The sequence below is a fragment of the Zeus faber genome, assembly GCF_960531495.2.
Source record: "Zeus faber genome assembly, chromosome: 1".
Taxonomy (NCBI): domain Eukaryota; kingdom Metazoa; phylum Chordata; class Actinopteri; order Zeiformes; family Zeidae; genus Zeus; species Zeus faber.
Window position 1 is genome coordinate 58,194,947 of NC_137193.1, and position 26,202 is coordinate 58,221,148.

The 26,202-nt window shown below is 45.5% G+C and overlaps 1 protein-coding gene across 5 annotated transcripts in view; it reads right to left on the reverse strand.

Moving 5' to 3' along the window:
• pde4dip (phosphodiesterase 4D interacting protein) overlaps positions 1–26,202 on the reverse strand; it is a 76,537-nt gene that overhangs the window by 18,058 nt on the left and 32,277 nt on the right. For all 5 annotated transcript variants that reach the window (XM_080006862.1, XM_080006864.1, XM_080006861.1 and 2 more), the window contains exons 6-28: positions 23,817–23,940; positions 23,537–23,700; positions 23,215–23,329; positions 22,325–22,378; positions 15,191–15,328; positions 14,952–15,071; positions 14,613–14,705; positions 14,036–14,245; positions 12,077–12,235; positions 11,831–11,932; positions 11,555–11,692; positions 11,162–11,341; positions 10,320–10,514; positions 9,906–10,175; positions 9,534–9,699; positions 6,548–6,666; positions 6,102–6,271; positions 5,524–5,881; positions 5,126–5,306; positions 4,884–5,000; positions 3,757–4,222; positions 2,651–2,886; positions 201–249 (exon numbers count right to left, since the gene is read on the reverse strand). In XM_080006862.1, the coding sequence (XP_079862988.1) occupies positions 201–249; positions 2,651–2,886; positions 3,757–4,222; positions 4,884–5,000; positions 5,126–5,306; positions 5,524–5,881; positions 6,102–6,271; positions 6,548–6,666; positions 9,534–9,699; positions 9,906–10,175; positions 10,320–10,514; positions 11,162–11,341; positions 11,555–11,692; positions 11,831–11,932; positions 12,077–12,235; positions 14,036–14,245; positions 14,613–14,705; positions 14,952–15,071; positions 15,191–15,328; positions 22,325–22,378; positions 23,215–23,329; positions 23,537–23,700; positions 23,817–23,940 (3,924 nt within the window). The remainder of the gene's footprint in view (positions 1–200; positions 250–2,650; positions 2,887–3,756; positions 4,223–4,883; positions 5,001–5,125; positions 5,307–5,523; positions 5,882–6,101; positions 6,272–6,547; positions 6,667–9,533; positions 9,700–9,905; positions 10,176–10,319; positions 10,515–11,161; positions 11,342–11,554; positions 11,693–11,830; positions 11,933–12,076; positions 12,236–14,035; positions 14,246–14,612; positions 14,706–14,951; positions 15,072–15,190; positions 15,329–22,324; positions 22,379–23,214; positions 23,330–23,536; positions 23,701–23,816; positions 23,941–26,202) is intronic.

Consider the following 26,202-nt stretch of genomic DNA (forward strand, 5'->3'; position numbering starts at 1 on the left):
TGCAGGACAGTGGGACGGAAACACTCAGATAGACACGTGTACTGTGTACACACATACAGTAAACCCCACACACACACACACACACACAGACACACACACACACACACACACACACACACACACACACACACACACACACACACACACACACACACACACACACACACACACACACACAATGATGGAGAAACTTCACTCACTGGATGGCTAGCAGCTCTGTCTTATCATCTGGATGTTCTGGATGATCGCCTGTTGAATAATACATGCAGAATTGTTTACATCAATAACTTACATAAGGACAGTGTGTGTGTGTGTGTGTGTGTGTGTGTGTGTGTGTGTGTGTGTGTGTGTTTTACTGTATGTGTGCATGTGTGTATTGCGATATTTACAACATCCCAGCTGAAACAAAGAGGACACTTTGTCCATTTGTGTGTTTCACTATACAAAGAATATTTGTACTTGTAGTAAAAATATTACATTACATATTATAACTGGATTTTCCACAGTAGGATAAAACTTTGATTGTTATGATACCGATTGGATATTTGGCAATCTCAATATGATACGGTACCAATACAGGACAGGTACAGTAGACTATGATCGATACGTGACTTATTGGCTACAGTAATGCTATTACATGATTTTGTTGATTGATCTGATGATTTTATTACATGACATGTCGCAAAATGTGGTTGGCAGTGCAAACTCTTTGTTAGAGTATTATGGTTTTAGCATTATGGTGAGATCTATTTTTGCGTGTTCTACATCGAAAAAGACTTTATATTTTAATGTGAACTGAAATCAGTGCAAAAGCGAAGTACCACTCTCGGTTCGACAAACCCCAATTCCAATGAAGTTGGGACGTTGCGTAAAACGTAACTAAAAACAGAATACAATGATTTGCAAATCCTTTTCAACCTATATTCAATTGAATATACTACAAAGACAAGACATTTAATGTTCGAACTGATAAACTTTATTGTTTCTTTGCAAATATTCGCTCATTTTGAATTTGATACCTGCAACACGTTCTGAAAAAGCTGGGACAGGGGCAACAAAAGACTGGGAAAATAGAGGAATGCTCAAAAAACACCTGTTTGGAACATTCCACAGGTGAACAGGTTAATTAGAAACAGGTGAGTGTCATGACTGGGTATAAAAGGAGCATCCCCGAAATGCTCAGTCGTTCACAAGCAAGGATCACCACTTTGTGAACAACTGCGTAAGCAAATAGTCCAACAGGTTAAGAACAACGTTTCTCAACGTACAATTGCAAGGAATTAGGGATAGGGATTTCATCATCTACAGTCCATAATATCATCAAAAGATTCAGAGAATCTGGAGAAATCTCTGCATGTAAGTAGCAAGGCCGACACTGAATACACGTGACCTTCGATCCCTAAGGCTGCACTGCATTAAAAACCGACATCATTCTGGAAAGGATATCACCACGTGGGCTCAGGAACACTTCGGAAAACCATTGTCAGTTACCACAGCTTGTCGCTACATCTACAAGTTAAAACTCTACCATGCAGAGCGAAAGCCATATATCAACAACACCCAGAAACGCCGCCAGCTTCTCCAGGCCCGAGCTCATCTGAGATGGACTGACACAAAGTGAAAAAGTGTGCTGTGGTCTGATGAGGCCACATTTCAAATTGTTTTTGGAAATCATGGATGTCGTGCCCTCCGGGCCAAAGAGGAAAAGGACCATCCAGATTGTTATCAGCGCAAAGTTCAAAAGCCAGCATCTATGATGGTATGGGGGTGTGTTAGTGCCCATGGCAGTTATGGGTAACTTGCACATCTGTGAAGGCACCATCGATGCTTAAAGGTACATACAGCTTTTGGAGCAACATATGCTGCCATCCAAGCAACGTCTTTTTCAGGGACGTTCCTGCTTATTTCTGCAAGACAATGCCAAGCCACATTCTGCATGTGTTACAACAGCGTGGCTTCCTAGTAAAAGATTGCGGGTACTAGACTGGCCTGCCTGCAGTCCAGACCCATTGAAACCCATTGAAAATGTGTGGCGCATTATGAAGCGCAAAATACAACAATGGAGACCACGGACTCAACTGAAGTCGTACATCAAGCAAGAATGGGAAAGGTTAACAGCTACAAAGCTTCAACAACAGTGTCCTCAGTTCCCCAACTCTTATTGAGTGTTGTTAAAAGGAACGATGATTTGACACAGTGGTAAACATGCCCCTGTCCCAGCTTTTTTGGAACGTGTTGCAGGCATCAAATTCAAAATGAGTGAATATTTGCAAAAAACAATAAAGTTTATCAGTTTGAACATTAAATATCTTGTTTTTGTAGTGTATTCAATTAAATATAGGTTGAAAAGGATTTGCAAATCATTGTATTCTGTATTTAATCACATTTTACACAACATCCCAACTTCAATGGAATTGGGGTTTGTAGTTCTATCTACCTTTCTGTATGACTGAATGATTCGAAACCCAGTTTATACCGTGAATTTGTTTGCAGTTTGTAGGTTGCTTACAATATGGATCCTGATTTGACTCTGATTCATATCGCTGCGATTTGAATCAGTGAAGCTTCACACCGCTCGTGTTTACATGGTTTGCATGTGTGTGACTCCACTTAACACCTCGCGTTCCCTCCATAAAAAGCTTTAACTCACGTCCGCTGATCTTGGCGCTGACGCGCTGGGCCAGCGCGCTGCTCTGCGCCAGCTGGTCCCTGAAGCTCTGGCCCATGTAGTAGTCGATGTCGTTGGCTCGCAGCAGCTCCTCGAAGGCCTTGGTGGTGTCGCCCAGATGCTGCGTCAGGATGTTGCACACGCCACGGCCCTCGCGCAGCCGCTGGCGCAGGAGGGACAGCTCTCTGGCCTGCGCCTGGATCAGCATGTCGAATTTACTGCAAGAAGGAAGGCGAGGGAGGATGTGGGGAACAATGAAGGATCAAATAAACCTTGTCTTTGGAGGTAAACTGTGTGTTTCTCATGCAATAGATTTAGAGTTTGACTGACAATATGGTAATTCCCCAAAAAATAGAAACAGTTCTTTACATTTCACAGTAAGCATTGCAGTCAACTTTTTTATTGAGTGATTCCCTAATTAAAAATGAAATATTTTAGTCATTAGATCAAATTGAGCTGCTTTCACACATCTGCAGATTGTCCGTGTCAGACGGGTTTACTTTATCTGGAAATACTCTGTTTAGTTTAGACGAGGGGCGGAGCCTGGGTAGAGCATGCCTGAGTAGAGCGTGACTTATCAGTAGTTGTAACTTTTTTGTGTTGATACTTCATGTATTTGGATGTATCCGCAATATAAACGAGAGTAGAAAGAAATATAAAGGGAAGCAGAAAGGAGTACAAAGCAGCTATGCTCTGTGCACAAAAGAGCCGCACAAAGGTAAATTACCCTTCTACACCCTCGGCAAGTCTCAACACGCGACACGCCCACTCACTCGCTGTGAATTCTCCGGACAATCACCTGCCCTGTTCACACGTACCTGCTCAATCGGACATTACTGGGTTAAGTGCATTTAATGTACAGCTCCTCCGAGTAATGTCCAGATAATTTCAGGGTTGCAGTGCATGTGTGAAAGCAGCAGTAAAGAATTGTGTACATTTGTATAAATCTATACTTCTGAGGTGTTCTCAACTTGAAATTGAGAGATTTATATGCATGTTTTAAGTTGAGAAAACCATACACTGTACACTGAATTGAATTGAATAGTTGAAATCGAATCAAATCTGTCTCCGAATGAATGTGCTCTTACGTAGGCCGGTTGGCGGATTTTCCGTCCTCATTGGCGGACATCTTGCCTCCTTTCCTCAGCTGGTCCTCCAGGGCTCCCACCCGGGACACCAGCTCCCGCAGGTCCTTGTCCGGGTTGGGGTGACGGGGCGAGGACAGCGGGCCTCCGTCGGAGGACTGCCAGCCCTCGTCCTCCTCCGCCCCGCTCTGCGAGGGCGAGGCCTTGAAGGACCAGTTGTCCTTGCGTGGCGCGGACGCTCCGCAGTCGCCTGTGGCGGCGATGGAGCACAGGCAGCTCTGTAGGCCGCGGATCACACTCTGAGAGCGGGAGAGCTGCGAGCGCAGGTCCTCCACCAGCCGCTGGAGGGACGACACCTCGTCGCTCGCCGTCTGGGCGCTAGCCTTGTTGTAGGTGCTGCCGATGCTGTTGGCGGGCCACCACTGGGAGCCGCACTCCAGGGAGGTGCACATCTCCAAGTCGTCAAACTCTGCTGGTCGACAAACACGTTCATTGGCCGATGTATATTTACAAATCACCAAATTCAGGAATGAAAACCTGTCAGTAATAATGACATTCATGAGACATTGCATTACAAATAACATTGTCGAGGTCTGCCTGTCTCAATTGAGTTTGGCCTTTGCTGCCCTCTCGTGGATCTTTATCACAACTATAGATTATAATGTACCCTACAACAGTGCTTCTCAAGCTTCTCCACATCAAATTAATCAGACTCTCAAATTGACGCACGTTAGACCTCAGCCGCAAAGATTTTGTCTCTGGGATCCCAATCTGAGAAGATTTGTATTGTTTGATATGATGTAGTCCGAACTTCCATATCTGTCTATATTTATACTACACGAACAGTATATTAAGAGATAGCAGTGAACGGCAGTGATTATTGTACACAGTGATTATCGCACATGTACAATGAAACAGTGATCGTTGTACATTCTCTAATGGTGCAACCGCGAAATAACGGTGAAGTTTAAGTATGAATCATTTTGCTGGGGAGCCTTTTGCCTGGAACCTCTTGAAGGACCCACGGGGGTCCCCAGATCACAAGTTGAGGACCATTGCCCTACTAAAATAATTGTGTTCAGACATGCTCATGATACATCTAGCTCTGGTGAAAGAGCAGCATTCTGCACCTGGGCTGCTGGTGTCTTCTCTTTCCGCCTCGTTCTCACTGCGTCCGCAGGTCTCATATCCTAAATCCTGCAGGTCCACCTGCACCTGCTTACTGTCCTGCTGAACCGACGTTTCAGCTGTGAGGAGAGAGGAAGCTTTAAACAGAGCGGAACAGATGAACAGCGGTACTAGTCATTGTGACACGCAAAAAACATGCAATTTTTTTGTGTCGGAGTCATTGGACAACAGCACGTGTACTCACTGAGCAGATCCCTGTAATCCTTGATCTGCTCGGCCTGGGCCTGGACCGTGGCCTCGGACACCATCAGCCTCTCCTGCAGCTCCTTGCTCTCCTGCTGCAGACGCACCGTCTTCTCACACATCACCGAGGCCACGGCGCTCTGCTGCCGACTGCCAGCCAGCTCGTTTTCCAGGTCGTCCTCCTGGAGAGAGAGAGGGAGAGAGAGACAGAGAGAGAGAGAGAGAGAGAGAGAGAGAGAGAGAAAGAGAGAGAGAAAGAGAGGGGGTCATTTTAGTCAGTTACATCCTCCTATACGGAGACATGGACAACGATGAAACACTATGTATGCTTTTCCTGGAGCATAAAAAAATAACAAACACCTCATGTTATAATATTCCTTGAAGAGTGGCTCCCCCTACCTGTAGCGAGTGGGATAGCAGGGCCCCCACGTCCGGAGACACGGGTGGGGCTCCTCTCTTCTTCCCCTGGGTGTCTCTGATCGTAGGCTGGGCCTGAGAGAGATGCAGCTCGCCCGGCTCGTCCCAGGCGTCCCACTGTTCAGAGCCCTCCTCCTGCTCGTCTTCCTCCCCCTCTATTGTTACATCTAACTCCTCCTCCTCCTCCTCCTCCTCCTCCTCCTCCTCCCCTTCTTCTTCCCGATGTTCTTCCCCTGACTCCTTCCGTCCGTCCCAGCGTTGGCTGGTGCGAAGCCGGGATCCTCCGGTTAACTGGTGCTTGAGGTTTTTGTTCTCCGCACACAGGCTAAACAGAGCTTTCCTGTGGGACCATTAAGGGGGATAGGGAGAGAGCGAGACAGAGAGAGATTACAGAGATAAGATTATAGAGAAAATTCAATTGACCTGATGAATTAGACATTCGGAAAATTAAGAAATTGCACGTTTCCTTAAAAAGGAAGATATTGCTGAGGAAACGAATCTACTTATACAATCCTGTTAGAATGTCCAACATGTAGACAGGTACGTATCTTAGTACTTACCTCATCTGTGAGAGGGAGGAGAAACCGGCCTTCTCAAGCTGGGCCTTGAGCTCTCCTAGCTCTCTGTCCACCGCCCTCTTCTGCTCCACAAGCTGCTTGACTTCCTCCAGCCCCTGGGCCTCGAACAAGGCCTCCTGGGATAGCGTCTTACTTCCGATTCCTCCAGGACCCTGGAAGAAGGAATGGAGGAGGGGCAACCCTGTCAGGACCTTCATTTATAGCCTTTCACCAGACCCTTATCACTGGAAAACTCAACTTCTGGGTACCCAATAAACAATTTTCATAGGTTCATGAAAATAGGCCTCATGCATACAGCTCAACCGAACCTAATTTCACCCACATCTGATGAACTAGGCCACATTTCGGTTCCAAGCTTCATAACTAACTTTGCCCGATTTTTCTGCCGATTTCTACACACTCTCAATAATAATTCAGATGCACTATACCTTCGTGTTGGCCAGTGACTGTGCAGTCAGTTTGGAATCCTCTTCATCAACGCTGTAGGTATACACACTGTTGGCATCATCATCCTCATCATCATCTTCCTCATCTTCAGAGCTCAGTTCTGTCAAAAGATAAAATTATTGTTTTGTGTGTGCGATTACAAGCATGTAGACACGCAATGTAAAAAGACATGTCTGCCATTACTTTGTTGGAAACTACCTTGATCCTTAGTTACGCATTATTGAGAGAATTGTATGGTAGTTACTACAAAATGCGCAAGTTGGACAATGATCCTAGTGCATTTGTGTTGTGGATCCTGTGCAGCACCATTATCATTGGCATGGGGCTACCAACGTGGCTTCATATGTGATTAGATCTGCTAATGAGTCCACAATAATCCAAAAGTAAATTAGACAATGATGCTGGTAGCGCCTCAGGTTTCAGAGGGAGAATATTAAGGCTGCAGTACAACCACAACAGCATTTGCTGCATTTGAGCACAATGTCATTTGTTAGATTGTCATTATTTGTATTGTATAAGAACTAGGAGATTGTAACAAAGTGCAGTAGAATGGGTTCGGTTCCCGCCTGGGGCGCTGTTGGCACCGTGCTCCGGCAGGTTATCTCCCAAATAGGAGCCTTTCTGTGTGGAGTTTGCATGTTCTCCCCGTGCTCACATGGGGTTTCCTCCACCTCACGTCAGTAAGGACCCCCACCAAAAACATGCACCCATCATCGTCTGACCAGCGATGGACACTTGCATGTGTTGTAGTGTGGTGTGTTGTGTGACAAATAAAGTCTGTTTCTTTCTTCTAGAACATGTATTGTGGTCAGTCTTCACTCATTTTTACAGTGATCGTGTCAAATGCATTGTAAATAGTGCATAAGTATCACTTGGAGTATAATCAAAAGATTTGTTTTACACTTTCCTTTGGGATCGCTGCATCGCAGCCATGTATTTGGTTTTTGGAAAACGTCTGGTCAAGTTGACTGTATTATAGCATCTAATCTAAATTGCTGAATTAGGATTTGGTCCAGCATTATTAATACTGTACTTTAAAGACCAAAGGACACTCTGAATCAGGATGGACGCTCTAAGGCTTACAACACTATGGCATTTTCTATCTTTGATGCACTCGCTGAGAAATAATACAACTAGAGGCATGAATGGTTTGAAACCTCACCTTTCATGAATGGCTAGTCTGAAGAGCTAATAAACCCTATGGACCGACCAACCACTCTCTAATATTTGGTTAGTGACTTTTATCTTCGCTGTGCCTGAGTTTATAGATTTACACATTCATAATGAAGAAAATGTATAATCTGCATTTGGAATATGGCTAAAACACTCTAAAAATATATCCTTAACTATTAGAGCTGGTTAATGAGCTGCCTAGTATTTCCAATAAGCTTATGTCAAAGTGCAAAGCAAAGTAAGCCTTTTTAAGTGTAACTTATGAATGGAAATTGTAATTGTATGACATACATTATATGTATTTTAATCAAAGTGTGTGTGTGTGTGTGTGTGTGTGCACGCACGCGCAAGCAAGTGCACTGTATTGGTGTCACAACATACTGGAAGCACACAAGAATGCTGCTGCAGTTGAACTTGCTTGGTGTCATGTGCATTTAATGTCCACTGGATTTTTGTTTTCAAATGTTCGTCCATGAGAAGAAGTAGTGCTTAGTGTACTGGACAAGTCCAAACTGTATTCGTAGTTACTGTGCCACCGGTGGGGAACAAGTAAACGTTGGCCAATGCAGATGAGGGCGAGAAAAAAGGGGACAGGTGAACCATACAAACCATTGGACTCATCTTGAAGGCATTGTTGTTTATTCATTGAATTAGTTGAAAACATGCAGGGCTGTTGTGATGTGCTTGTGACTGGAAACCAGGAGCAAAGCCTAAACGTTTACACCCCTCAAAATCAGAAGAGGAAGAAAAAGCCCAAAGCATCTCAGTCATACAGTACTCATACTGTGCTCCAGTGTGCTGTTTCAAAAGTAGAACGTAACAAAAGCAACCCATGCTTTTTGAATTGCACTGAATTGACAGAAGCAACCATATCTAAAAACACACATTTAGGCAGTTTCAGTAATATTAGTATTTGTATTATGTGTTGTGGTTGATTATATTGTAAAGTATTAATTGTAATGGTGAATAGTCGACGCTACTGAACACACACATTATATACTGGAACTAGTTTACACATAATACATGTTGAGTAAAGAATTGTAGATAAATAATTAAAATATATTTTGAGCCACGCCCAACAATAAACAGCTAATTGAATTGGAAACATTTTTGTAATATTGGCATTGTTAATTGCAACAACTTGAAACATGTTAACATAAAAACATTCATCACCTGTTCCCACGCCAGGTCTTACCCAGAAAGAAACCCAAAGCCAAACTGAGTTCAATTGGAGACTTACATTTAACCTGTAGCTATGTGTTGAGTAATAGATAGTAGTAGTAGTAGTAGTAGTAGTAGAAATAGATTTTAGGGGCAGCTGGGTCACCTAGTTGACAAATTAAAGCGATTGTTCTTTTTAGTAGAAATATATGTCCAAATGCATTTTACTCCACCAAGGTTATATGAGGGAGTAGAATTCCTAAAATAGAAGAAATCAAGCACAAATTCTGGACTTCAATTTGATCATTCCAAACGCCCAGATGAGACTCTCCATGCCACAGTTTTTCCGCCACGAAGGAATGGAGGAAAATGGCAGACTTTTTTGGGAAGGGGTTCAGAGTTTGAAAACAAACGAGCACATCAGACCTGCAGCCACACTCCATTGCAAACAAGTCGTCTTTCTAATACAATCTTATGAATGTTAGCAGGACACTTGAAAGGTCTTGTGGATTCAATTCATGTTAAATGTGTTGCTCCACCACCATGCACCACAGCATTGATGACCACCATCACCCCCTGGTGGTTAGGGAGGGTGCCATTATAGATACTGGCCCATGCTTCTCTGATGCCCACCTCCAAACTCAGGCTGTCTGTTGTTCTGTCTATCACTGCCCTGGCCGGGGCCGACGGCAAGGGCCAAGTCCTGCTGGACCAGGCTCTCCCTCAGCTCCTGGAGCTCCTGCGTCAGTCTCTCTACCAGGGGGAGGTCAGAGGTCTCCACAAGCTGCCTCTGGAAGCCCTGTTAAACACACACACACACACACACACACACACACACACACACACACACACACACACACACACACACACACACACACACACACACACACACACACACACACACACACACACACACACACACACACACACAATTAAGCAATGCTCCAAACGGAAGCATCACTAAGGGTTTCACCCATAAACAGCTTGTTAGCCAAGCACACTGACCCTGATAATCTCCTCCTTTGCATGGAGTGTCCTGGTGAGGGAGTCCAGCCTGATAGCCTGACTCCGGCTCTCCTCCTGGGCCTCCTTCTCCCTTTTAAGAGCCAGCTGCAACTCTTCCTGAGCAGCCTGGACCTCCAGGCTAGGTTCCAGCCCAGAGAGGGACCCCAAGCTGCCCCCAGCGGCCTGGGAGCAAGAGCTTAGCTGTCTGCGAAGCTCCTGAAGCCTCACAGTCTGCTCATTAATCACCTCACCAAGCCTGCCCGCCGAGTCCTGCGGTTACGGTTAGAAGAATCAAATAAAATGATCACGGACATGAAAACACCTAATAGTGGTCTCTCTCTATCCAAAGACTATGATTAATTATCAGCCATTGGTGGGAACACAATTCACATGTATTGAATCTCTCTCCCACACCTTGATGTAATGGTCCCTGGAGCTGATGGTATTGAGCAGATCCTGGACCTGCGCGTTGTGCTCCTGGGTCTGGCGGTTGCGGTCTGACAAAACCTCCTGGAAGAGACGGTCCTTGAGCTGGAGACGAGCTTGAAGCTCCTCGATGACATCCGCAGGAGCCGCTTGGAGCTGACTGAGCAGCGAGCAACGCAGGCTCTGCAGTGGAGGAGAGGAGGGGAAAGAGAAAGGGAAATGGAAGGACAATAAATCAGAAAGGGAAATGAAAGGAAAAGAAAAGGAAAAAAATATATAAAATATAAAAAAATGGGAAAGCAAAAGAAAACAAAGGAAAGGAAGAGGGAAAGAAAGGAAAAGAGAAAGGGGAAAAGGAAAGAAAGGAGAAAGGACCGTAAAGGAAAGACCGAAAGTGGGAAAGGAAAGGAAGAGAAGACAAGAAAGGGGAAAGGATAAATAAAATAAAGTACCAAAAACAGAAAGAAACGAAAGGGAATGGGAAAGGAAAGGAAGGTAAAGGAAGAAAAGAAAGTGTAAAGTAAAATAAAAGAAAAAAGAACAGAAAAGAAAATACAGAAAAGGGAAAGAAAGGGAATGGGAAAGGACAACAAAAGAAAAGAAGGGAAAGGGAAAGAAAGGGAATGGGAAAGGAAAGGAATGATTAGGTAACTCAGAAGGACATGGGGATGGCAGCGAGTGCAAGAAAACAACAAAGGCAAGATAAGTCACAGAGTTTAAGGGAGAGAGAGAGAGAGAGAGACAAAGAAAAATACAAAGCGGTCAGACCGACATGGCGAACAAACAAACAGGAAGCTGGTAGAGGCCTAGAGCGGGTTCAGCAGTGTTACCTCGGCCTCCTGGGTGTGGCCCTGCAGGGCGCTCTGCAGCTGGCCAATCAGAGCCTCCTGCTCTCTCAGAACGAGGCTGTGGCGCCCCTCCCTCTGCTGCTGCTGCCGATGCATGCTGCTCCACGCGTCGCCCACCTGCTGCAGCTCCAGAGCTCGGCCGCGCAGCAGCAGCTCCAGGCTCTGACACACACACACACACACACACACACACACACACACACACACACACACACACACACAGCGTTGAAGGCTGCTATGAAATGGTGCTTTCGCCTGTACACGTGTGTTAATGACAGAGTGACAAAAAAAGAAAGAACTCGGATATTCTGAGATATAATGCGAGCGTTTGGCGATTTTAATTCACTCCTAAGCGATAACTGCACATTCTCTTACAGTGATGGTCTCTTCGTTGTTGGCCAGCACACAGCGCTGCCTCTCCAGGTCTCTGTCCTTCTCCCTGAGCAACAGCTGCAGCCGCCGTGTCTCCTCCTCTTTTCCTTCCACACAGCGGAACTTGTCATCCACCGCTCGCTGTGACCAGAGGACCATCACCAATAAACAAAGTAAGCGTGTGTGATGCCAACCGACATCCATTTGGGTTAAAGTTCAATGAACTTGTTTATTGGGTTGAGTGTGTGTGTGTGTGTGTGTGTGTGTGTGTGTTCTAACCTCCAGTGCTCGGTCTCGGTCCTTGATGCGCTGGCGGAGTGTGTAGAGCAGAGTGTCTCTCTTCTTTGGATCCCGCTGCTGCTCTAGCAGCTCTGAGTATTCCTGGTGAAAGACACAGCAAGTTTTGGAAATACATCTGTGTTTATATATCTGTGAGTCTGCGTTTACGTCCCTGTGATCAATTTCAAGTAATGTAGGGCTCAGATACATTTCGAAACGCCTGTTGTGTGTTTTTGCGACTCCCACCTGCATCATCTGTTCTTTGATGTTCAGTGAAGTCCTCAGCTCTCTGATGGTCCTCTGCCTTTCGCCGTCCTCCCTCTGCCTCTCTCCATCCTTCTCTCTCAGTTGCTGCTCCCTCTCCTGCAGAGCATGGCGGGCCTTCTCCAGAGCAAGCTGGAGCTCCTGTAGGCCGCAGAAAGATCAGAATCAGAGTGGGTATTTCTGAACCTTTTCACCTGGATATGTGACTAGCATACCCGCTCTTGCCCTCAAACCCAGTATCTTGCTGATAGAATCAATACTCCATAGTCCATACTTTGTTATGTACAGGGCTTCTCCCGAACACGGCGATAAGAGCCTCAGTTACCGAGTTTTTCATTGGTTATTTGGTCGCAGGAAAAAAAAAAAAAAAAAAAAAAAAAACTCCATTCGGGAGCTGCACCTTGTCAAAATAAACCTTTAAACCTACAGTATACTGTTCACCGATCAGCCACAACATTAAAACCACTGACAGGTAAAGTGAATAACATTGCTCATCTCGTTACAATGGCACCTGTCATGGGGTGGAATATACGAGGCAGAAACTGAACAGTCAGTTCTTCAAGTTGATGTGTTGGAAACAGGAAAATGGCCAAGCGTAAGGATCTGAGACACTTTGACAAGGGCCAAATTTTGTTGTTCTGATGAAAACAGCAGGTCTTGTGGGGTGTTCCTAGTCTGCAGTGATTAGTACCTACCAAATGTGATCCAAGGAAGGACAACTAGTGAACCGGCGACAGGGTCATGGGCGCCCATGAGCCCATTGATATGTGTGGGCAGCGAATGCTAGCCCGTCTGGTCCAATCCCACAGAAGAGCTGCTATAACACAAATTGCTGAAAAGAGTTAATGCTGCTATGATAGAAAGGTGTCACAACACAAATGTATGTCAGCAGTGTATGTCAGCTTGCTGCGTATGAGGCTGCGTAGCCGAAGACCAGTCAGAGGGCCCATGCTGATCCCTGTCCACCGCAGAAAGCGGCTTCAATGGACACATGAGCATCAGAACTGGACCATGGAGCAATGGAAGAAGGTGGTCTGGTCCGATAAATCAAGTTTTCTTTTACATCATGTGGACGGGCGGGATTAGGGTCCGATCCGATGGAGCATCTGTGGGATGTGCTGGAACAACAAGCCCGACTCATGGGGGCCCCACCTCGCAACTTACAGGACTTAAAGGATCTGCTGTTAACGTCTTGGTGCCAGATACCACAGGACACCTTCAGAGCTCTTGTGGAGTCCATGCCTCCACGGGTCAGAGCTGTTTTGACGACACAAGGGGGAGCTACACTATATTAGTGGTTATTAGTGGTGGTTTTAATGTTGTGGCTGATCGGTGTATGGCTGGACCAGTGTATGAAACGCTAGAGGGCTTTTAATTTGAAACAAATTTTCACACAAATAAATGTTCAGTCTCCTTGCCTGTTGTTCCGACACAGTCAGAAGAATAATTACAGATTTTGATGGTTTGCCGGTAATTAACAATGGCTGGCTTCATGCATGTGAGCCGCGCAGGAGACAACGCAGATCTCCCCATTACTTTCCGTTGTTGTGGGACTTGCTCTAGTAAAAATGTTATGTTTTCTGTTTCTTCTGTAACAGGGAGACCACATTTGGCACATTACGTAGCGTTCTATGCGTGCGAACACACACCCCCACGCGCGCGCGCACCCCCACACACACGCAGACTTCCCCCTTCCCGATAATATCGTCAATTCCCTGCCCCGACGATTAGTGACGATTAGTCGACTAATGGCTTGAACTGACGACTAAACATTGACTAGGAAAATCTTTAGTCGGGACCAGTCATAGTTATGTAATACATGTTTTTGAGTGGTTTATTTTTTTACTCCTTATAATTTGTTTAATTAGTGTGAGGACATATTTACACATAATGCAGCTTCTTATACATGAAAACCAAGCAGAAGGTTCCTTGTGTGCTGACCTGGTTGTGTTTCTCCGTCTCCCTCCGGTGCTGCAGAGCCCCCTGCAGGTCGTTCTCCAGGCGCTGCAGGGCGCGGCTCAAGTCCTCCTGGGCCCTGCTGGCCTGCCGCTGGGCCCTCTGGCCACCTTGCAGCTCCAGCTGGACCTGGAACAGAGAGGCCTGCAGAGCCAGGACCTCGCCCTGCCCTCGGACGCTCTCGGCCCCAGACACCTGCCGCGTGGGGGAGGAGGGTGAGGAGAGAGAAGGGAGTGGGGAGGTGGGATACAGGGGAAGAGGGGGATGGAGTTAAAGACATCTGATGCCTTAATGAGAGAAAATGTAGAGGTATTCAAAGAGAATAATGAGTCGTCACAGAAAATTACAAACTGCCCGACCTGATATTTTGGGTTATGAAAAAAAAAAGCAAGAAACATAAACCTCTAGTCAAGTATTCACGTACAAGTGTGATCTTTTTTCGATATTAGGCAGGTAGTTTGCCAGCAATCTAAAAAGTAGCAAAGCAGCTGCGTGCTGTGTACTTGTCAGAACACTACTATGAACTCTGAATCACGTGTTTGCCGACAAAGGAGCAGCCCACCTGGAGCTGCTGGAGCTGGTTTCTGTTGGCAAGTTCTTTTAGAGAGCGCAGCATCTGATTCTGCTCCTCAATCACCCTGTACAACTCAGCGGCCTGGGGCACACAGGGAAAGATACACAAACACACACACACACACACACATACACAGACAGAAATGTAGTCATGATATGCAGATCAACATGTCGCAGAATTCTGAATGCGTCCTCTGTGTATCGCTCTGATTTTAAGGCTCAGTTGTCCCAGCCCTCCCCCATCCCTCAGCCATCATATAAACCTCCTTTCTTCTCATCTCTCTCCATTTCCCTACGCTCATCATTCACAACATCTTGATCCCCTCACCTCCAACTCCTTGGAGACCACGCTGTCTGTGAGGTTCTGGACGTTGCGTTCCTGTCTCAGGGCTTCCTCTCCAACCGAGCGCAGCTCCAGCTCCATCTCCCCAAGGCGCACTTGCAGCTTCTGTTGGCAGAGGCACACAGGGATTTCCTATACATCTGTTCTTCTAAAGGAGATGAATTACAGGATTTCTTAGGTACAGACAGGGCTTTGGGAACAGGTGGCAGTGAAGGATGTGGTACCTGGTTCCTGCGTTCACTCTCTATGATCTTGGCCTGTAAGGAGTAAACCTGGCCCTGGGCCTTCTGCAGTTCACCCACACACTGGCCTGCAGCGTTCTCATACCGACCCAACTGGCCATGCTGCTCATCAATCAGCTTCTGCAAGTAATGCAAACAAACACACCAGAACAATTGGGTCAGGACAGGTTATTTATTGCGTTGAATTAGAATGCCATTGATTTCATTATTCCTATATATGTTATTTTACTCTATAGATCTAATTTTGGGTATCGGGAACATTGGGTTAGGAATTGTGACACAAATGCATCAGAAATTGGGAACAGCAGGCGAAGCAGCTGTCCTTGTGAGTGTGTATGTGTCCTAGTAAGAGTGCAGTGTGATGTCAGCTCAAACTGCTTGATAACTTCCTGGGGAAATGCCTGTTACCACAACAGCGCTGTTGTGTTGACTTCTGGTTTCTCTCTTAAGAGACATACTGTATGTAATGATACCGGACTTCTGGGAACAATTAATACACTAAACAAACTACTTGAAAGCTTAAGATTTTGCTAAGGGAAAAGTCATCCTTATCAGTAAATGGCATTGGGTTTCTAACATTTGCCCAAGACATTATGATCTTAAAGCAACAGAGTAAAATAACGAAAAAGGGAGAGAACATGTGTCATTATGAACACTGATGGTCTGTGAACCTATTAGATTATGAGAAGACACAGATAGGCTGACTGCTGTTTTCAGCCAAACAAATCATCCTCACGCTGTTCTCATTTTAAATAGTAGACCTCATCTGTTGTTATTAAGGGTCAAATAGAGGGCAATAACGGAATTACTTGGCTGTAAATCTCTCTACATATTTATGAAAGGATCATTTTCGTGGATAGCCCAGTGGCATACAATAAGCGGACATACAAGACTTGTCTTTCTTTCGCAGAAATGTCTCTGTAAATGTTTTCCGTAACCCAAGCATAGAGGACTAGATTCAGTCTAATCATTAACATGACAAAGGAAGTTATGAAGCTGGATGAGCCTAGACAGAGAGCATACACAGGGGCACCCTAGCAGACCCTGGATACTGTTGCCATAGAAATGGAAGGGTTGCTAGGATAATGAAGGAGGAGCAGGGGGGGCACAGTGTAATCAAGAACCTGACTGTGTTCAGAACTGGGCAAAAAATAAATGTCTCTCATCATTCAATAATTCAAGTAATATTCAATCTACTCTTGTCAGGCCACTGGTCCTGCACTCCTAGAAGTTAAATAGCGTTATGCCTGGTTTTGTGCCAGGCTGCGGTGAGTCTTAGATGTTTGGCTATTCAATATACAGATAAAGTAGCTAGCAAGCACCTGCTGCAATTGGAAAGGCCCACATTGTACATAGTCATCCATCCACTGCTCCTCCATCTCTGCCAGCTCTGTCTGGGTGGATGGCATCACCACTTCTGGCACAGTGGGGTGGGGGTACAGCTCACAGTCCAGAGCCCCACCGAGGAGTGCCCTCAGTGGGAAGGGTAAAGTCAGGGACAGGCCCTGATTTAGTTTGGCTTTTATTAGAACTGGTAGCTTGCTGCCTCTCTGGGTCCTCACAGGCCTATACTCCCAGCCCCTGATCTGGCCAAGCAACAGCTGAAGCCCAGAGAAAGAGCTTTCGCTTGGAGGATTTTCCCAGGAAATGTCACCTGCTAGGAACCCTCTAGGATCCTTTTCTTCCACTTCTTCTCTTTCCTGTTCTGCAAGCTCTTTGTGTGTGGCAGGGGGTTGACCCACATCGACTGCTGTGTCTAATGATTCTACAGAAGATGCCAGGCTGGGACTCATTTTATCACATAGGGTCCTGTCACTGTCTGGTCCAGCTGAAGGTGACTCAGAGGTGACAGGAGTAGCAACAGACCCTGTAGGAGCTGTGGGAGTGGCCTCCCCATCGGCAGCACTGGGTGAGCAGCGGGTTGAGGGTCCACAGGACGTACTCCTCTGGCCTACCCTGCGAGGAATCTTACATACTGCCTCATAGTCGGAATCAGCAACACGGAGGGCTGCACAGCCCCTGCAGCGCCTTGGCTTCTGCCCAGAGAGGGAGTCTGATACGGGGCACTGGTGATGTTGATGGTGCTCCTGAGGGTCCAATGCTACGTCCTCTTTGTCAGCCCAAGACTCATAAACGGAGTACGTTAGATCATCTTGGATCATCTCAGAATATCTAGCATCCTGAAGAGCGGCGAGATCCACGACCGGAGAGTTCTCCGAGCCCAGCTCGGTTGCACCCCCCAAACTGGAGCCAGAGAGTGTGACCTCAATGTCCTCCACGTTGTTCTTACGGTACAGACCTCCAATACATTGTCTCAGTCTGTCTTTCTCTAACAGCAACTTATGCAGGCGTTCGAGAGACAAGGCCTCCACACGAGCAATCACTGTGTCAAAGCGGTACATGCGGTCCAGCATGAAGGCACACTTGGAGCAGGCAAACTCGCCTCGGCCGTCCCGGGTCAGTTCGCAGCCCAGGGCGTGGGACAGGAGGACCTGTAGGCTGAGCTTAGAGGCAGGATGGAAGATCCACCTGCGCTGGTTGCCACAAAGCTCCCGGGCACAGATCCTGCAGGCCTCCTTCATCTTCACCACGTCCAGCATCACAGAGGACTTTGAAATGGAAGAATAACCAATGGGACCGTTCTGGTTATTTGGGAAAAACCAGCAAGGATGACAGATTTTTTTTTTTTTTTTTTTTTATGTCAGATCCAAAGTGACAAAAATATTTTTTAATTACTTAACGCAATACTTAAGACTATTATTACTGGAGACTAGACAAAGTCCAAGGCAAAAATACATCGCAGTAAATACACCCAAATAAGTCATTGTGCCAGAATGAAGTGATTCTTGGGAGAATTCCATTTGCAGATTAGATGCTGACTCTTCTGACTGCGTTGTACCAAGTGAATCGGACAAATCTTTTTTACTGAGACTCGGCAAGAACCGAAACTCAAAAAAACCCAAAAACCTTCACGTCACACGTGTGAAGAAGAAGAAGCCGCATGTGTAGTCGTGACGTCACGCCATAACACGCCGCGCCGATCGCTATCCAGATTAGGTGGGTAGCATCACTGACGTCATCAAATAGTCATATTTTCGTGGGGGGAACAAATAACAGATAAAAAATAATTCCACGTGACGTGCCGGGTGTAGTTAACGCCACTTAAAAGAGGAAGTGAGAGATCCCACGGAGAGCGGCAATGAACTGTCACATCGTCCCTTCCTCGGTGCGGTGTCGCCGGCGACAACAAGCCCGAGTTGCCGTTTTAACCCAAATGTAATATGACGTTGACTCCTGCGTCGATGCCGCGCCGCGTTCTCTCTGTCACCCGAACGAGGTCCTCGTGATGACAGCGTCGCCCTTTCCATCCGACACGAAAGCGGAATTGGCCCAGAAAAGCGCGTGTTTAGAAGCGGGTCCCTCCCCGCGCTCGGCCTCCCCCCTGTCTCCCAGTGCGGTCTTTAAAATGAAGAGAAGCGGTGACGATGGAGGAGGTCGTCACGGTGAAAAAACAAAAATAAAAAAAATCTCATGGGGGCTATGAAATCGTACATTCCACTCATCGCCGGGTTGGCAACGCAGCCACCCCGGACTGTACCATCTCACCGGGAACGGGGGAGGCTGTGGATGCCTGTCCCCGAAGAGCTGGGGGCATCAGCAGCCTCGTCCTGATTGGGCTGCGCTGCTATTATTCGATGGGTTATTTAAAGTGGTAATCCGTAGGATTATTTAGTAAAAAGATGAATCTCGTATTTTTATACCATTATTTAACTGGAATTGTATAAGAAAAATTCAATCACTTTATTCGCATTTTGCATGAGCTCCTGTATACGTTGTCTCCATCGTCTGTGGCGGGGTCCGCCTTTCCCGGCAACAATGCCAAGATCGGGCACAAGAAGTGAATGTAGCCAGTTGTGGTCGGTAAAAAATGACCAACTGACCCGAACTGTTTGAGGCGGGTGGAAGAACTCAAAAAAAGGCCAGCACTCTCCGGTGAAAAAATATCACCTCGAGTGACCAAGAAAAATGAATCGATCGATTAGAATAAGACAAACTAAAAAAAAAAAAAAAAAAGGTTGCAGTGTCAAAAATGGAATCCTGGGAGTGTACAGTAAAGTCTTAGAAATCCAACCAACACAGGCAAGTTTATGGATTGGCACTTGATTCCATTTTACATCTTACTTTCCCATTTTACCAAATCCCATGGACTCCTGCTCCCCTGATCAATAAATTGCAGTTATTAATGAAAGAAAATGTATTTCCTCTGGATAAAATAAATGCCAGCTACCAAAGTAGGTAATGTCAGCCAAAGAAAACCAAATAAATATTTTTTTAAGCCTCTGATGCACAACATATTCAACACCTCATAATGCACAACATGCATCATGTTACTTTGATTTTTTCCTCACAGTGCATTCAGAACAAATTACAACATGTTTGTTGCTGTGATTCTCGCACTCAGGTCTGTTGCATTGTGTAGACCAACCGCTGACTTTTCGACCACTGATGGATGGACAGATCGCACGCCTCTTCTTTGCACCTCCTCTTCCAGCGTGACCACAGGGTTTTTCCAGACATCAGAGATTTCAGACTCTGAATTAAGACCAAGAGTTCCCTCCTCATCGTACTGATCCTGATGCGCTTGCAATATGTCTATGACCATTTGATCTGTAAATCGGACTTCACTGCAACCAGCTACACCGTCACAATAATCAGAAGCACAAGAACAAATTCAAATGCATATCAGTTGGTCAAGCATATACTCTTCTATTTTGAGTTCAATTTAGTTTACCAAACATTAGTTGGCTAGAATACAATAGGTAGTAGTAATAATAGTCTAGCCTCTCATGTAGGTCGCTTTGGACAAAAGCAGCTGCGAAATGAATAAATGTACACGTAATAGTTTTCGACACAGGGTTTCTCTTTCTCACCAGTAATATATGTGCAGATCATATTTTCTGGTATCTATCAAACATATTGAGATATATTTCCTTGGATAAAACAGTTGTAAAAGAAAACTTACATGTGAGAAAAGCAGCCTTGCAGAAATGCTGCCCAGGTGAAGAGTCGTCCACAGTAAAATATGTCTCTAACTGCTAACATGTACAATCAAAGGTTCATATCAAATTGCATAGTGAATACACATGGCCCATGTCTGCAAAGTTGAGGACAAGTAATATAAAGACTGTTTTTGCTTATAAGGTAAGAAAGGAAAAATTTAAATAATAATTTGTGATCATAAAAAAAACAAGATATTTAATGAACACCTGGAATAGCGAAAGCTAAAATAAATAGGTTTCAAAGATATAGCAAAGACACATTCAGCTATGCATCAAAACACATTGACTCATGTTGTGCATTTATGAGGTAGTGAGGCAAAAATGTTTTTTTTTATTTCAAAAACTAAAAAAGAAAACATGAAATAAGGATTTGCATCAATCGAAAACAAGTTGATTGAAGAATGCATGGAATACTGAACACTATGAATGAATATGAACACTACTACTGAATACTTTGAGCCATGTTGTGCATCAGAGGGTCAGTGTATCAGAATGGCTGCAACATAAAAAACAAAACAACAACATAGCGTTTATTTTGCAAAACCGTGTGAGATGATGGAGGTTCCACTTCCCTTAGATGAAAGTGATTCAACTGTTGGCTTCACACAAAGTAGTGCTGCAACTTTTCCAAAACTCTCTCCCATAAACGCTCAAACACTGTCTGTGTAAAATGAGTTCATGCTTTTTCCCGGGGCAAGACTTTCCCTGGGGCGCCAGTTCTAATCTGGCCCGCATGTTAGACAAAATGAGCAGGACAAAAAAAATGTGTGTGGGGGGCCTCTGTGTTGCAGGATTTGGAAATTAAATCACATGATACAGCATGCAAGCAGCATGACTCAAAAAAATCACTAGTTATGTAATTTCCAGTGTTGGTCAGTCCTTCCTGTCGACTCGCTCACACATGCATCTTTAGTTTGGCCTCCGCCGCTGCCGTGGGCACGATAAGTTGTTTATGCAAAGACGCCGAAATGCCATTTGTATCCTCAGATGTGTGTACTGACCTCTGAGAACTGACTCGCTCCCCAAATTTATCAGCGAACAAACTGCAGGAATTGGCCGCAGGAGATACGACGCCATAAAGCAATCTGGCTCTAACGGTTTACGTAATCAAAAACCAATTAATCCCAATCAGGGAGGAGGACCAAACACTGCCGAGTGATTGCCCCTTCTGTTTATTTCCCCAGAAGTGACAGAAAAAGGAGGGATGTGACACCAGGGAGACAAAGGCGCGAGAAGAAAGCGAAGCGGCTTTGAATTTACGACTCACAGAAAAGCCTCAGCGCTTCGTGTAGAAAATAAACAACAAAGGCTTTTTATGAAGTGAGTTACTATGTTTAAAGCAGGCGCTGATGCGAGTGTAATTATAGCTGGCCTCGGCGAAGAGACCAGAGCACGTACGAGCCGACACCTCACCGACCCGCATTATTTGATCGACCCCACTTGACTCGATGCCGGCCGTCAGGGAAATGGCTTTTTTTCTTTTTGTCGTTTTTTTTTGGGGTGACGCTTTTCTCGGACATCTCGGCCGGAATACACAAAGAGACGTGTTGAGACCCCAGACCAAGAGCGTGGCCTGGAATGCACTCAGGGCAGCCAAGCAGAAAGCAATGACAGAGTTATGATCATTGACATGGATAGAGAACAAAGACAGGGAGAAGAGGAGAGGTCAGTGTGCATGGATGTGTGTGTCTGTGTGTGTGTGTGTGTGTGTGTGTGTGTGTGTGTGTGTGTGTGTGTGTGTGTGTGTGTGTGTGTGTGTGTGTGTGCATTGTAGTCTGCTGCTGTCGTGTTTCCTGGGGAATGGTGCCCCTATGTTGACATGGTCAGTGTGCATGGGTAACACTAGGTGGCACTACGTATCTATGATCCCAGTCTTGTAGGGCACAGCCAGAAACAAGGCTGGTTTCAGACTCTTGCCATTCACCAAAGCATAAAAAGTCACCAAACGGATTAATTTAGTGCGTGTTTCGGTTCACACATGTATGAATCAATGTGTACAGAGATCAATTACCACCAATGAACAGGTACACAACAACATGAACAACTCTCCTCTTACCTGCATCTCTGCAGGGATACAGTGTTTCTCCTGGCCCATGTCATTCCTCAGCAACTGCACAAAAAGGTGTTTAGTTTGCATTAATTTGCAGTGACGTGACACAAACAGACGACATTAATCTAAAAACAAAAATGTGAACGGATTTGATTTGGCCAGCGTGCCTTTGCACACAGAAGACACTGCGATTGCCAACTTAATTTGACTTCTCAAGGTAAAGGTGGACTTTGCTTTTAGCCTCCGCCCTTACCGAAAACAATTCAGATAGCACCAAATTATAAACATTTGGGAATCCTTGAAATTGTGATATGTCAGTGCACTCGATCTCCTAGAGTTGAACTGTGGCCAGGTCGGCTATAAAATACACATGTTCTCTCTCCTCGCGTTCGTGGAGGTGTGCTGCTCTTCTGTACATGCCAAGGTTCCACTGACCCACATACAGTATGTTTATAAATACGGCCTGACACCTTAACCGCTCAGCCTATCTGGGGTCTTTGCCAGGGCTCTCCGAATGGACGGCGGGAGCAGGAAATAAAAAGATTTGTGACACCGGGTAAGAACGCAGCGTGTGCCGCAAGTACTGGCTGTGTGTACAACCAAGAACCAACCTACTAGGAACCTGGAACCAACCAAGAACCCAACTAGATCTGCACAAGTCCTGAATGTCCTTAGTTTTTCCCGAGAATTCAATTTGCTTAGACAGTTGCGCGGCTTCAGAAGAGGTATCCGGTCGTCAAATTATGGAGCAGCCCGAGTTTAGTTTAGTTTGTTTTACTTAATATATTCGGAGGAAACAAAAGCGACCGAGTGCCAAATATCCCTGGGGCCTCATTTAAAATACGTACAAGAAAAGGTTTATACAGAGTAAAGGTTTGGGGATTTGGCCTGCCTACCTCAACCTCGCTCTCTTTCTTCTTGAGGGAGCAGGAGAGGTGGTGAACTTTGACCTCCAGCTCCCCCACCCGGAGGCCAAACAAACTCTTTTCCTGTGTCAGCTCTTCAATCAGCCTGAGAAGGAGACGCGAGCAAGAGAGAGGCCGGTTTGTCAACCGACGTCATTCTGACTGCAGCAACGTACAGTACGAGAATGTTTTACGGAAACTCTGTAATATCCGTTCTGAAACTGGAAAGATTATTTGATATTTATCCACTGACGATCACTGATGCAGGGCAACAGAGTGGGTAGAATTATTTTGCATTTTCCTCTCTTTTCACCTGTCTTTCTCCTCCGAGGCCCGCTGGTCCAGTTGCAGAAGAGAGCTTTCAGACTCCTCCTCCATTCTTCCTGCCATTTCCTGCTCCAGGGCGAGGCAGCGGTGGGACTCGGTGTCCGCCAGCAAGGCCATCTTCTCGGCCTCCCCTCGCGCCAGCTGAGCCTCCTAAGGAACATGTTGAACGGGGGGATTTAATGATGATGGTTGGACCTTGTTTTAAAAAAAATCACTATTATGAGATTTTTTTTTTTAATATATATCGTGTGTTTAAGTATTTGTACCTCCTGCAGGAGCTGCACTTTGGTTTCAAGGATTTCTTGCATATGGCTGATCTCCTCCTGCCGCTCGGCCAAGCGCCGCTGCAGCTCTGCCTCATTTTGATCGGACAAGCTCTCTGCCGTGGACCTTATGCGTTGACAATGAGAGGTTCATTAAGATTACGGGAGGAGAGGTTTTTTTTTAAGGTTTAAGCAAAGATTTTCACACATCTATGCAAATATGAAAACGCAAATGACCAGTCTGCACTTCTGATGTATGTGTGAATTCTCGTCAGTGATCTTGATCCTCCAAGGCCTTGAATAATGCATGCGAGCCATACAGAGCTGTACTCAGCAGCAGATGAAACAATAACCACACATTATTTATTCATGCAAGGCCACTCAGACAGAAGTCCTCAGGGTCATGGTGTCGTTTACTGATAGAGGGTCTATTCCTGGTCCTGCGGACAGCAATGTCAGCGGACAAGAAGGCAAATCCACACGTTTGCTTTAGCTCGCCTACAGCTTCGTGGGCAAAGACTTTTGTTTTGTATTTGTAGGAAAAATGTTTGCTAGTTCTAGTTTCTGCAGTATGCATTTAACATCTAACTGCAAAGGCTCTGTCTGTCTGTTATGTCCTTTGACAACAATGTCCTTTAATTGAGTGAATCGCTGGGGACCCAAGGACGTGCGGAGTCGAATTTGGTGCAATTTGGACACACGACACGTGTAATATTAATAAACTTTCAATTAACAGCGAGCCAGCGGGGGCGGGGCTCCAGGGCTCTGCGTCTGAGTCACAAAGAGAGTCCTTCCCCGGCGGAACGACTTTAACCTGCAGTTTCATCTTCCGTTGTGGAATATAGGACTTCATCGTTGACATTTTGTTAAATTGTGGCATTAAAATGTTTAACGATGTCAAATATAAAGTTTAACATTCATGATGTGAATAACGCAGATGCGTGCAAATAAGGGAAACGTGAAAAAATGAGAGTCAAATGTCAACGATGTGTTTCACTAATGAGTTTCAGTTTCTGGATTTGTTCCACACCGAGTTGAATCCCTCTTCAACTTTAATCCGCCGCAAATACAAATAAACCTGTTGGGTCTCGAATCTCGAAATACAGCCACCAAACCGAGCAAATAAAGATTTGCTGAAGCTGGCCAAACATCCTGCTCTCCAGAGAAATGAGGCAGGGAGTCGGGGGAAAATGTCCCGTGACCCCCGTGCGGGACTAAGTAGAGGTCATTATGGTAAAGAACACTCTGTCAGTGATCCATGCTCAGCACCGTTTACAGCCAGCCTAAACAGACAGCCGAAGGCCCTCACTCCTTTACCGTCCTCTATCTATCACTCAGGATCTGTTAATAACTCTAATGGTAAACACTGGCCTCTGGGTTTATTTTTAAAAGTGGAAGACAGAGAGGGGAGGGAGAGAGAGAGAGAGAGAGAGAGAGAGAGAGAGAGTACTAGTGAAAACAAATGGGAATGCCTGCTCAGCACTGACTTGGTCCAACCACATGCTCACATACGTTCATGCACTTTAGAATTTCCACCGGGGCTGTCTGGCCTCTTTTTAATAATTTGACCAAACTGTTTAACAAGTGCTTAATTGACTAAACAAATGAAATATAGGCTAATACTGTCCACTGCACTGATTAAGTCATCTAATAGTTTGCTGTAAGTTGTACAGTATATTTCTGTATAAACCATCAACAAGTTGAGTTATTGACATGATTTCCACACAGAGCAATAATAGAGTAATGAAATAGAATATAATGAAATAATGCTAAAAACCAAATGATCACGGCCACTATCACACACATTCAGGGAGTACAATTTCATGTTCAGAGGGTAGTGGGTAGTCAGGGAGACAGAGGAGGAGATATACCTGGTGGTATTTCATATAAAGCCAGAACGGACAAATCTAGGTACCATAGAGTGGTAACTTGAGTTCAAATGAGTAATCTCACTGAGTCCCACAGTGTCACAGTGGGGGGATGATCTATATAGGGTTGTTTGGTGCAGTTGTGGAGACTCATAGACTGAGAGAAAGTCAGCTGCCTTAAGACAGGTGCCGGGGCTCAAATAGTTCCTCGCTCAGCACAGCAAACCACTCCCACTCCTTGGCAACATCTCTCTCTGTCTTTCTCAGTAAAAGCATGAATCCAAAGACACCCACAAAAAACACTCTCTTCTACTTCCTCTTACTGTCCCTCACATTTCTCTCTCTTAACCTGCTGATCTAAATGGCCTCCATGTGATCTGTGCCAGGCCACAGATTCGGTCCAACCTCTCAAGAAGCAGTATGGCGATACCTCCATACATGGCATTCCCCAGAGCTTAGGTTGCGTTGTGATTGCCAGAAGAGGCCAGAGGCCACTGGGCCGATGTGCCATGAGAGGAAAA